Source organism: Cervus canadensis, chromosome 1, assembly GCF_019320065.1.
Source record: "Cervus canadensis isolate Bull #8, Minnesota chromosome 1, ASM1932006v1, whole genome shotgun sequence".
NCBI classification, from domain to species: domain Eukaryota; kingdom Metazoa; phylum Chordata; class Mammalia; order Artiodactyla; family Cervidae; genus Cervus; species Cervus canadensis.
The window spans coordinates 125,357,253-125,369,826 of NC_057386.1; the positions used below are offsets into that span (position 1 = coordinate 125,357,253).

The 12,574-nt window shown below is 38.5% G+C and overlaps 1 protein-coding gene across 2 annotated transcripts in view; it reads left to right on the forward strand.

Annotated features, from left to right (window-relative positions):
• KNTC1 (kinetochore associated 1) overlaps positions 1 to 12,574 on the forward strand; it is a 73,072-nt gene that overhangs the window by 41,417 nt on the left and 19,081 nt on the right. For both annotated transcript variants that reach the window (XM_043441745.1, XM_043441756.1), the window contains exons 34-45: positions 233 to 513; positions 1,383 to 1,555; positions 2,182 to 2,279; positions 2,828 to 2,966; positions 3,541 to 3,597; positions 4,106 to 4,269; positions 4,936 to 5,043; positions 5,342 to 5,470; positions 6,109 to 6,225; positions 7,246 to 7,355; positions 8,699 to 8,906; positions 12,316 to 12,405. In XM_043441745.1, coding sequence (XP_043297680.1) covers positions 233 to 513; positions 1,383 to 1,555; positions 2,182 to 2,279; positions 2,828 to 2,966; positions 3,541 to 3,597; positions 4,106 to 4,269; positions 4,936 to 5,043; positions 5,342 to 5,470; positions 6,109 to 6,225; positions 7,246 to 7,355; positions 8,699 to 8,906; positions 12,316 to 12,405 — 1,674 coding nt within the window. The remainder of the gene's footprint in view (positions 1 to 232; positions 514 to 1,382; positions 1,556 to 2,181; positions 2,280 to 2,827; positions 2,967 to 3,540; positions 3,598 to 4,105; positions 4,270 to 4,935; positions 5,044 to 5,341; positions 5,471 to 6,108; positions 6,226 to 7,245; positions 7,356 to 8,698; positions 8,907 to 12,315; positions 12,406 to 12,574) is intronic.

Below are 12,574 nucleotides of genomic sequence, written 5' to 3' on the forward strand. Positions count from 1 at the left end.
ATTACAACAGAATTACTGAGCCAAATACACTCAGCAGTGCTGAAGGTAGAAAAACCCTGGGTTAAAGTAATATTTTCCCCTGTCTCAACCTTTATATAAGTTACTTTTGAAATATAGAGACTTAAATTCTTAATTTACAAGGGAGAAAAAAGAGGTTCATGACACACCAGTGATGTTCAACCATGGATGAACTGAATAGACATGGGGCTTTGTCTTGCTTGCCTTGCTGCAGGAGAACTTTGAGGTCTTTCTTTCATTTGAAGATTACAGCAATAGTTCCCTGGTAGCAGAGCTCCGGGAGCAGCACATTAAAGCTCACCAAGTTGCACAGGCCAAACACAAACCCCGGAGGCCAGCAGAGCCCCGGGCCGCCAAGGAGCAGAGACTGAGCGCCGAGTCCAAGCTGCACCGACAGGCTCTGACCCTGCAGGTGTCCAGGCAAGAGCTAGAAGCCGAGCTGACCTTGAGGGCCTTGAGTGATGGGGACGTGGAAGCTGCATTGAGAAAATGCAGGTGGGTTCTTGGTCCCCAGATCATACAGCTCATCTGAAAGGAACACCGACTTCATTTATTTCTTTGGTGATAAGGATGGGGCTGGTGGTGAGTCAGAAAGAGAAAAACAAATACCGTATATTAACACATATATGTGGAATCTGAAAAAAATTGGTATAGATGATCTTATTTACAAAGCAAAACTAGAGACACAGACGTAGAGAGCAAACATATGGACACCAAGGGGGTTGGGGGAGAGGGGGTGAATTGGGAGATGGACATGACACATATATTCTGTTGATGCTATGTATGAAGTAGATAGCTAGTGGAAACCTACTGTCTAGCACAGGGAACTCTGCTCTGTGGTGACCTAAACAGGAGGGAAATCCCAAAAAGCAAAAAGAGGATATATGTACACATATGTATGTGTATATGTGTAGTTGATTCACTTTGCTGCACAACAGACTAACACAACATTGTAAAGCAGCTATAATTTAATCAGCATTTTTTTTAAAGCCATAAGCCTATTTTCAACAAGCAATAAAAAATTTAAAAAGATAGGTAGGGCTGGTGACCCTTTCACTTCCACAGAAATGATTCTTGGTTTCTCACCCTGAGAGCCTGTCTTGGTCACCTGGGTCAGAAAAAGGGGGCATAGAAGTCTAGCAACTGACCGCCCCCCAAGTATCTGAATGGTTCAGATAACTGAGCCATTGAGTGTAGATCCTCTTGCACTACAACAGTACCCCAAGCAAGTTTTCACTGTATACTGTGAAAACATTTAAAGACAATGTACATGTTGTTAGTGATTATATACTAATCTAAGTAAGGCAAACACCTCTGCTTTCCATGTGAGTGTTCTAACTTGTGATACTTGCTTTCTTCCAAAGGGACTTGTTTAAATATCACTGCAACGCTGACACTGGGCAGTTCCTGTTCCTGATGTGTCAGAAGCTGTGTCACATGTTGGCCAGTGGTGTTCCAATGACAGTGCCTGTGGGTCTGAATCTTCCCTCCGAGATACACGACCTTGCATGCCAGGCTGCCACCATCTGCAGTCCAGGTGACAAGATTTATAATCTACATAGTTCTATGTTCTCTGCTTCATTCCATTTTTGTCTAGCTAATGCTATCCCCTTACAGTTGGACATGTGGAGATATGGAGAGATCATTACCCCCTTTCACAAAGGGACACTTATAATTGAATCTCTGTGGGGATTACTATTTTAAAATATTTCCAAAGTTAGCAGTGTCATTTTTTTTTTTTTAATATTTATCTATTTGGCTGTGCCAGGTCTTAGTTGTAACATGTGGGGTCTTTAGTTGCAGCATGTGAGATCTAGTTCTCTGACCAGGGATCGAACCCAGGCCCCCTGAATTGGGAGTGCAGAGGCTTAGCCTCTGGACCACCAGGGAAGTCCCAACAATGTCATTTCTGACTGTTGACAATACTCACTTTCAGGGGATGGTGAAATTCCTTGCCTCCCCATATCTGATCTTACTTTCCAGTCAAGCTTAAGAAAAATATTGACCTGTATTATTTAGGGTAGTCAGAGCTATGTGAAAACCTTTCTCTCTACTTTGTGGCCTGTCTTAGAATTTGAATGGTAATTATTAAAAAGATTTATTGTTGTTGTTGTTATTCTAAACACATGAAATAATAGTTTAATGATTTTTCTCCACTTTCAGATTTTTTGCTGGATGCCTTAGAACTCTGTAAATATACTTTGATGGCAGTAGAGCTTTCCAGACAGTGTCAAATGGATGATTGTGGAATTCTCATGAAAGTAAATTGCTTTGAATTTCTTTTCCTTAAACAAAACCCCAGCCCAAGCCATTATATACCACTCTTAAATTATTTGCATAGTTTAGAAAAATACTGAATCTACCTCTTGTATTTTCTTACTCTGCACCAGAGAACTACTTAAGATCATGAGACCACTTCTCTTTTCTAGTCACACATTTTTTGGCTTTAATTTATACTCTTTTTGAAACAGGGGGCCTCAAACATGGCATCTCTGGACATTGTCCAGAGTAACAATTTTTTTTTTTTTACCTCACAGTTTGTGGGATCACCCCGACCAGGAATGGTACCCGGACCCCCACAGTGAACACACCTAATCCTGACCACTGGACTGCCAGGAAATTCCCTGAGCAACAATTTAACTTAAAGCAGCATTATTTTAAGCCCTTGATCAGAAGAAACAAACTTTATAGTCTGGCTAAAATTACATTTGGCTCTAATAGATCTGATTCTGGATTCTACTCAGTGAAGAGGGTATCTGTGTCCCACAGTGTCCTTATCTATGTGTTTTCTGTACTCTTTGACATTTAGACTTCTTTCGGAACTCATAAAGATCCGTATGAGGAGTGGTCTTACTGTGACTTCTTCAGTGAAGATGGAATAGTTCTCGAGTCACAGATGGTGCTCCCTGTCATCTATGAATTGATTTCATCACTTGTACCTCTGGCTGGTAAATCTCATCTGTGTAATATCTTTTTCCTGTGTATTTCTGGGTTTGGAACTGGAGCTACACACAGTAACATGGATGAATCAATTGTAGGCATGAGTGCATGTGTGCTAAGTTGCTTCAGTTGTATCCTACTCTGTGTGACTCTATGGACAATAGCCCGCCAGCCTCCTCTGTCCATGGGATTCTCCAGGCAAGAATGTTGGAGTGGGTTGCCATGCCCTTCTCCATATTGTAGGCATACTGCTGAGCAAATGAAGCAAGGAATAAAAATACATATTGTATGATTTCATTTACATAAAGAACAAGCTATAAGGAGGCCATGCTGTTGGAAATGAGGATAGTGGTTACTCTTGGGGGGTTGACCAGAAGGAGACAAGGGGGTGACCTCTGGGAGCTCATAGTGTTCTGTTTCTTGGTCTGGATGTACATTTTTCTGTGTATTTGTCTGTATGTATACTTGCATTTTTTAAGTAGCAGATTGCTTTAGGACGTTATTGGATAAGAGCACAATATTAAAGTATCCTTGGGACTATGTGTTCTATAAAAGAGTTATTGAGTTTATTCTCTTTTCTAGAAAACAACAGATATCCCTTGGATTCTACGAGTTTACCATACTGCTTCACCAGTGAAGGTATTTGGCATCAGACACGTATAACCACTGTGTTTCAATTTTGTAAATTTGCCAGTACAGAAAGTTCTTGAAATCCTGAATATGAACCTGATACAATGTCCTTAGTGTAGTTTCTTAGTTACTACTCTTACATTGTTACTCTTCCAAACAGTCAGGAGAGTGGGTCGTTTGGCTTATCTAGTGTTAACTTTTATGAATCTGTTCTACATTTTGGTCTTCCAAGTGGAGAAGTGGTTTTCTTCAACTCATGACTTAACACATCTCAGAATAAGCAAGTTAAAATCAAAGTACCTCCATACCCATGTACTTAGCTATTTTCCGGTTTCAGTCAGGCCTCTTGTTAACTCTCATTTACTAACTTTGAGAACCAATTCTATGACTATTATGTGCATTGAAGAAGTAGACCGTCCCTGAAAACAGTTTCTAAATATGATTTTGTTTGTTTTTAAAAAAATCTAAAGATTAAAATACTTTTATTCAAGTAAAATTCTTTTTTATCATTTCACAGGAGACAGCCTGATATTACCTATTATTGATTCCATCTCTGCCTTGCTTCAGAACCTTCAGGAATCTAGCCAGTGGGAACTGGCCCTAAAATTTGTGGTTGGTTCCTTTGGTACCTGCCTTCAGCACTCTATGTCAAGCTTCATGAATGCCAGTTTGAGCGAAAAGGTATTATTTTAAGAACAAATACTTTCAGTTTGCAAGAATATAGATACAAAAGCACTGTTACATGAATTGAGGGCCCATGTTTTCCCATTTGGCTTTGTAGTAAGGAAATGGATTATTTGCCAGGTTTAGGAAACATCTGTTGAACATCTACAAAAATGTATGCTTGCATTTTATCGGAAATTGTCCATCTGCTCTTTGTTTTTACTGTGGCCCAAACTATTATAATTATTACCTGACAACATTATGAAAAGACTCTAGAAGACAAGCTATCTATTGATATCTTGCTTATGAAGCTGGTCTCAGAAGGAACTGCATTCATTTCTACTACTCTATTGATATTTACTAAATGCCAGTTTTTCTTTTTTTAAAAAAACAACTTTATTGAAGTATAGCTTTCAAAATTAAAATGCACGTATTTTAAGTATGTCAACCAATGTACTTTCACCTTGCCACCAACACTATAATAAAGGTACAGAGTATTTTAAAAGGCTCTATTTTTGTCCTTTCCCAGTTAATTCCCCTTCACATCCCAGCTTTCTGTCATTATAGATTAAATGACAGTGCTGTTTGCATATCATGGTGAATTTTCAAAGTTCCCTTAATATTTAAGAAGAGTTTTCAAAGTGCTCATAGAAATAGACCTGAGGATTCTTTTCTTTTTTTTAGAAGTTGTTTGAAGACGCCCCATTAGTTAAATCCAGGCACGTTGTTATGGAATTGAAAGAGAAAGCTGTTATGTTTATCAGGGGAAATGCCACCACTCTCTTGTACAAAGTGAGTATTTGTGCTGAGTTCCTCTCCCTCCCCACTGTCCTCACCCTGGTTGCTTTTGAAGGTAAGGGTGCTCTGTCACATAGAACTTGTTGGAGTTGCTTTTCTTAAATTTGTAATAGTGATAAAAGACATGAAACCTAAGCAGCAAGTTGGAACTGTTTTACTATAAATAACTTTTTGTGCAACGCTTGTTCTTTCTTAGAGTCTAAAATTAAACTTAGTGGCAAATCAGCCTTTAGAGACCAAATTCTGTTTTAATTGTGAGGAACTTGCTTCTCCAGGTGCTTTCTCCCTACAGGTATTTAATTGTCGCCTGGTGGATCTCGACTTGGCACTGGGGTACTGCACTCTCTTACCACAAAAAGAAGTCTTTGAGAATCTCTGGAAGCTCACAGATAAAGCGTGGCAGAATTACGACAAAATATTGGTATGACCTAAGGAGGCACACCTTTGGTTCCTGAAGAATTAAAGATTTAGCGAAAGAAATAAAACTGGCTTTGCCACCATATTTTTCAGATTTAGCAGAAGCATCATCAAGCTAACTCACATGGTTTCTCCCAGCTTTTCCTTAACTAGTGACACTCCAGAGATTGCATATGCAGGTCCTAAGCATTGCTCAACCCAGGGAATTGTATTTTTTTATTTCTTAAATCTGTATGCAGCCACAGAACCTCACTGCCTATACTTACTCTAGTGTATTTGAAACCTTAGATTCACGGGCCAGTTCTTTTTCATAGGACAAGTTTAATGGATGCAAAACTTGTCTTTAATGTTTGTTTTAAAATTTGCCCTTTGTGGGGATTTTACTTGTAGGATAGCTCAAATTGGGCCTTTTCTTATGAAAGAAACCCAGACTAAATTTATGGCATCACACTGAAAGCCAAATTACCAAAGCAGTTATTACCTAAGTGTAAGTAATGATGGTTTACAAAACAACATGAAACATTCCAACTGTTACCATAAGGAAAGACTGAAAATTATGGTTTTTATTGTTGAGTTTTGCATAAAAAGTATTAAAACAGTCTCTATCTGCAACCTAATTTTAATTCTATTTTAACTTTTTAGGCAATATCTCTGGTGGGCTCTCAGTTGGCCAGTCTCTGTCAGGAAATAGAAACGAAGTTTAAGTTCTGTGAACTCAGTACTGATGCCTGGTGGGGTATTCGTCTTAGTAAACTTGGTGTGAGTATTCTTCAAGTGCTGTGAAGTTTCATCCACTCTGATAATTACCCAGCTGAAAAATGTAAAACAAAGGACTTATTGTCCTTTCCTTTTGGAGAGGTTGCTCATGCTCGTGCTCAGTGACTTTAGTCGTGTCCACATCTTTTGCAACCCCATGGACTGTAGCCCACCAGACTCCTCTCCTCTGTCCATGGGATTTTCCCAGCAAGAATACTGGAGTGGGTTGCCCTGCCCTCCTGCAGGGGATTAAGCCCACGTCTCCTGCTTTGCAGGCAGATTTTTTACCACTTAGCCACCAGGGAAGCCCTTTGGAGAGTTATATGTAAATATAAACTGTGGCACATAAGTTTTAGGTATATGAAGTACCCACATTTTCAATCTCAAAGAAATAAGGACTTTTTGCCTCATTTTCGTTTTGCTCTATTTTTAAGTAAATTAGAAGCTTGATATTTCATCTACTAAGCCATCTCATTAGGAATGTATCTAGTATTAATTGACATTTAAAGCTATTCCAGGCCTGCCCTTTAACCTCATACTTTTTTGTGTGTTAGTAGGTTAAAGATAATATATGTAAATATAAATACAGGTATACTAGCTTCAGCAACTCCTCCCAGGGAGCAGTAAGTGGCCCTTGTTTTTCAATTTACAAGAGCAAAATCCTGTTTTCTTTACTATGAATGAAAGCATTTTATTTTATTTGCAAATAGTTGACTTATCAGGAATGGAACCACTGTAGAATATATTTTGAATATGTATTTTGAAGCCTCATTCCTATTCCAGAATGAGACTGTTCATTGCTAACTGCCATACTTTAGTGATGAAGCACCAGGGGTTAGTATGACTGAGAGATTTTGGACCTGAAATTTCAGAGTGATGTTCAGCTTGAGTAATGTAAAAGTTGAAGGAGCTGTAGAAAAATGTTTCTCTATAGTGGACAGTGAAAGGGCATGACATGATGGTACCCTTATTCTGATACATTTCAGTTTAGCAGGTTTTTTCTTTTGCTCTTTTTATTTCTAGATTTCTTTCCAGCCAGTTTTCAGGCAACATTTTCTCACCAAGAAAGACCTCATCAAAGCTCTCGTGAAGAATATAAATATGGACACAAGCGTCATTCTGGAATATTGCAGGTAATTCTTTAAATCTCAATAGTATTTTTGCTGTTAGCGTAACAAACTGGTAATCCTAATGAGAGAACGCAGTGATTAACAATGATTATTACATATGACCCATGACCTGTGGTGTTTTCTTTTGCTCAGCCCCACACTGAGTAAATCCAAACCAGATTAAATTCTCTTATATATCACCTTTTAAACTTACTGTTAAGTGTTTTCCCAGCTTGCCTCACGATAAGCATCACCTAGGGCCCTTGGTTACAAATAGATTCCTGGGTCCCACTGTTGGTTCTGATTCGGCGGATCTGGGCTGAGGCCCGGGAATCTGGGTTGTTCCAGAATCCAGACCATTTACATGATCAGAGAAGCTTGGGATTTCTTCCAAACAAGTAAACTTCTGTATCAGATCAACTTAGGGGCTCAAAGCAATCTTAAATTAAAATTGGTGGAAAGTATGATTTAGGGAGAAATTTTTAAAAAAATAACTTAAAAAAAAATCTAAGACTAAATGTTATTTATAGATACAGCTTAGTGTAGCGAGAACAATCAAACGATTTATAATTTACACCTCAGTTTTATCTGCCTGATAAATTTAGATATTAAATCTGGTCCATTATTAGTTTCAAAGTGGTTTTCCACACATCATCTCATTTCATTTTTATTGTATATTATCACCAATTTACGTATGAGTGAACATACCCTATCAAGTGCCCTGCTCAAAATCAGATAATAAGTGATCATTTCTAAAATACTGTGGATGCCGTAACCCTCAGCCAGTTTGTGACAGATGAGTAGAATCTTGAGTTCTTGATAATGAGACTGCTGAGTGCCCTTCCTCACCAGACAGGGATCTAGTTCGTTGTCCTTGTGGATGGTGGGGAGTATTGTCCCTGGCTGTCACCATCCTGGACTTGCAAGTCAGTAACTGGAGGCTACTCATAGCTCTAAGTAGCTCTGACTTACCTGTATTCCAATGTAACAAAACTCTGCCATTCTTCAATTTGGACTGCTGCAAAGCCAGAATGAGGTACACACACTCCCTCTTCTTTTTTAATTTAAACTGGTAGATTTTTGCCTGTTGTTTTCTGGTATTGACCTCTTTTGTGAAATTTAAAGAGCTCTAATTTTGTCAGGCTCATTTCACCATCTTTATGCTCACATGGTGTTGGTGATTTTTCTTTGGTTGTCAGTGACTCTTTTGCCTCAGGCAGTCCCACTGAATAAATTTAGATGACCTTTAGAATTTCAGGAAATGACTTTAAAATTGTGATAATGTAAACCTGAGTTTTCTGTGAGAAGCTCTGTCTAGAAAGGCACGCGTTCTGGGAGATTCACGTGTAACGGAATACTCATTTCAGCACGTTTCAGCTGGATGCTGATTCGGCCCTTCAGCTGTTCATTGAAACACTCCTCCACAACACGAATGCCAGCCAGAGCCAGGAAGACGTGAGCACGGGGTCCACAAAGCAGCAGCGTTCCAAACTCCTGGCCAAAGCCCTCGAAATGGTTCCTTTACTGACGAGCACGAAAGATTTGGTCATCAGTCTTAGTGGAATACTGCATAAGGTAGATGAATGGCAAAATGAATGCGTCGGGGTCATTTCTAACATCCCTCCTACCCTTAACTAATCAGATATATGGTAACAAATTGGAAAAGTAACTCCTATATTTTTTTGTAAAGTATTTTCAGAAAATTTTAGATTTCTGTATTCCTAATTATAGTTTAATACAGCACTTTTCCTGTCTTTTTTCCCCCCAAAAATAAAAATAGCCCTTTTTTTCCAGACTTTTATAAATAGCACACATTCTTTGAAAAAGATCAAACTACAGAGAAATGTGTAAATCAAAAAGTAAATTTCCCTATAATCCCACTCCTATAGATAAAAAGTTAATAGTTCGGTATACCGTAGATCTTAGACTAAATATCAGTTCACTTCACTTCAGTTCAGTCGCTCAGTCGTGTCTGACTCTTTGCGACCCCCTGAATTGCAGCACACCAGGCTTCCCTGTCCATCACCAACTCCTGGAGTCTACTCAAACTCATGTCCATCGAGTCGGTGATGCCATCCAGCCATCTCATCCTCTGTCATCCCCTTCTCCTCCTGCCCCCAATTCCTCCCAGCAGCAGGGTCTTTTCTAGTGAGTCAACTCTTCGCATGAGGTGGCCAAAGTATTGGAGTTTCAGCTTCAGCATCAGTTCTTCCAATGAACACCCAGGACTGATCTCCTTTAGGATGGACTGGTTAGATCTCCTTGCAGTCCAAGGGACTCTTCGATAGTCTTCCCCAATACCATAGTTCAAAAGCATCAATTCTTCGGCACTCAGCTTTCTTCACAGTCCAACTCTCACATCCATACATGACCACTGGAAAAACCATAGCCTTGACTAGACGGACCTTTGTTGGCAAAGTAATGTCTCTGCTTTTTAATATGCTATCTAGGTTGGTCATAACTTTCCTTCCAAGGAGTAAGAGTCTTTTAATTTCATGGCTGCAGTCACAATCTGCAGTGATTTTGGAGCCCCAAAAAATAAAGTCTGACACTGTTTACAATGTTTCCTCATCTATTTCCCATGAAGTGATGGGACCAGGTGCCATGATCTTAGTTTTCTGAATGTTGAGCTTTAAGCCAACTTTTTCACTCTCCTCTTTCACTTTCATCAAGAGGCTTTTCAGTTCCTCTTCACTTTCTGCATAAGGGTGGGGTCACCTGCAAAATATACCATTATTGATATTTCTCCCGGCATTCTTGATTCCAGCTTGTGCTTCTTCCAGCCCAGCATTTCTCATGATGTACTCTGCGTATAAGTTTAATAAGCAGGGTGAACAATATACAGCCTTGATGTACTCCTTTTTCTGTGGAACAACAGTCTGTTGTTCCATGTCCAGTTCTAACTGTTGCTTCCTGACCTGCATATAGGTTTCTCAAGAGGCAGGTCAGGTGGTCTGGTATTCCCAGCTCTTGAAGAATTTTCCATAGTTTATTGTGATCCACACAGTCAAAGGCTTTGGCATAGTCAATAAAGCAGAAGTAGATGTTTTTTTGGAACTCTCTTGCTTTTTTGATGATCCAGCGGATGTTGGCAATTTGATCTCTGGTTCCTCTGCCTTTTCTAAAACCAACTTGAATATCTGGAAGTTCACGGTTCACGTATTGCTGAAGCCTGGCTTGGAGAATTTTGAGCATTACTTTTCTGGCGTGTGAGATGAGTGCAGTTGTGCGGTAGTTTGAGCATTCTTTGGGATTGGAATGAAAACGGACCTTTCCCAGTCCTGTGGCCACTGCTGAGTTTTCCAAATTTGCTGGCATATTGAGTGCAGCACTTTCACAGCATCATCTTTCAGGATTTGAAATCGCTCAACTGGAATTCCATCACCTCCACTAGCTTTGTTCGTAGTGATGCTTTCTAAGGCCCACTTGACTTCACACTCTAGGGTGTCTGGCTCTAGGTGAGTGATCACACCATCGTGATTATCTGGGTCGTGAAGATCTTTTTTGTATAGTTCTTCTGTGTATTCTTGCCACCTCTTCCTAATATCTTCTGCTTCTGTTAGATCCCTACCATTTCTGTCCTTTATGGAGCCCATCTTTGCATGAAATGTTCCCTTGGTATCTCTAATTTTCTTTAAGACATCTCTAGTCTTTCCCATTCTGTTGTTTTCCTGTGTTTTCTTTGTGTTGATCTCTGAGGAAGGCTTTCTTATCTCTTCTTGCTATTCTTTGGAACTCTGCATTCAAATGGGAATATCTTTCCTTTTCGCCTTTGCTTTTCACTTCTCTTCTTTTCACAGCTATTTTGCTTTTTCGCATTTCTTTTCCACGGGGATGGTCTTGGTCCCTGTCTCCTGTACAATGTCACGAACCTCCGTCCATAGTTCATCAGGCACTCTATCAGATCTAATCCCTTAAAGACTAAATATACTATCCTTTTACTCTCTTTTTTTCATTTAACATATTTTACATGTCAATAAATAGACATCTCTCCCATTTTTGGCAGATATGTATTTATTATTCCACTATGTGGATAAGACATCCTGTGTTTAGCCAGGCTTTTATGAATGGACTTTTACATTGTTTGCAAATTTTGATTCCTGTAAGTTGTTTCAAGGAATATCTTTATACACTTGTGAAGTGTATTTGTGCTCTTGTCTTTTTTTTTTCTTTTTTTGGAGATCTTCTGAGAATTGGAACTTTGAGATCAAGGGGTAGTTTGATGGGGGAATGAAGGTGGATGGATGGGGAAATAAAATTATATGACTACAAGAAATACTTCAGTTAAAGTTTTGTCTGTAATTCAACCAAAAATAATATAGACTAGCTCAAAATCTATAGGTACTATAGAAATCATCTTCTCACTTTGTTCAGTGTTATTATTCATGTGAATTTAGTTGGCATTTAAATTGTTTTTTTAAGTAATGGTATGTGGGCAGAAACGGAACAAAGGAAATATTTCCTTTCTTTTTATAAGCATATGTAGATACCACCCAGCTAGATTTTGTAGCTTGTATGTGATTATAGCTGGAATGAAGTCCTTTGAAAAGGTTTTACTTGGGGGCCCACACTCTTAATGATGTCATTTCCAAGAAAAGGTCAGTTTTATCCTGTTCTAATTTTCTCATCATAAAAGACAGAAATAGAATTTTAATTTAAAAATCTTATAAAATTGTAAAATTTTGATATGTTTATTTTTCTAGGCTTTTAGTCCCTTAAGAACATTTTTCTTTATTTAACCAACTTTTCCTCATACAGGTTTTTTTTAAAAAGAGCTTTCAAAATGTTTTAAAGCACATGTGTTTATTCTAAGAGTTGACTTTAGAGATGAGAAAATGTTAGTTCATTTTTTAAAAGAATAATCTAACTTAATCTGGTAATTTACTGAAGTGTTATATTTATAATCTGTGCCGATGAACATAACCGGCAACATCAACCAGCCTGGCAACATCTTCAGTTTTGATGTATTTTTGTTTTTATGCAGTTGGATCCCTATGACTATGAGATGATTGAAGTCGTCCTGAAAGTCATAGAAAGAGCTGATGAGAAGATAACCAACATTAATATTAATCAGGTATAACAAATATATCATAGATTTTAAAATTATGTTTTTAATTTGGATCATTTTTTAAAATTACTTTTATTTGGTGTCTTTCTGAACTGTTCTCTGAGCTCCCTTGAAACTGTACATTTTTTTTACTCTGTTTCCTTTTCTTTAAAGGGATACAGAGTAAAAAGAGTTT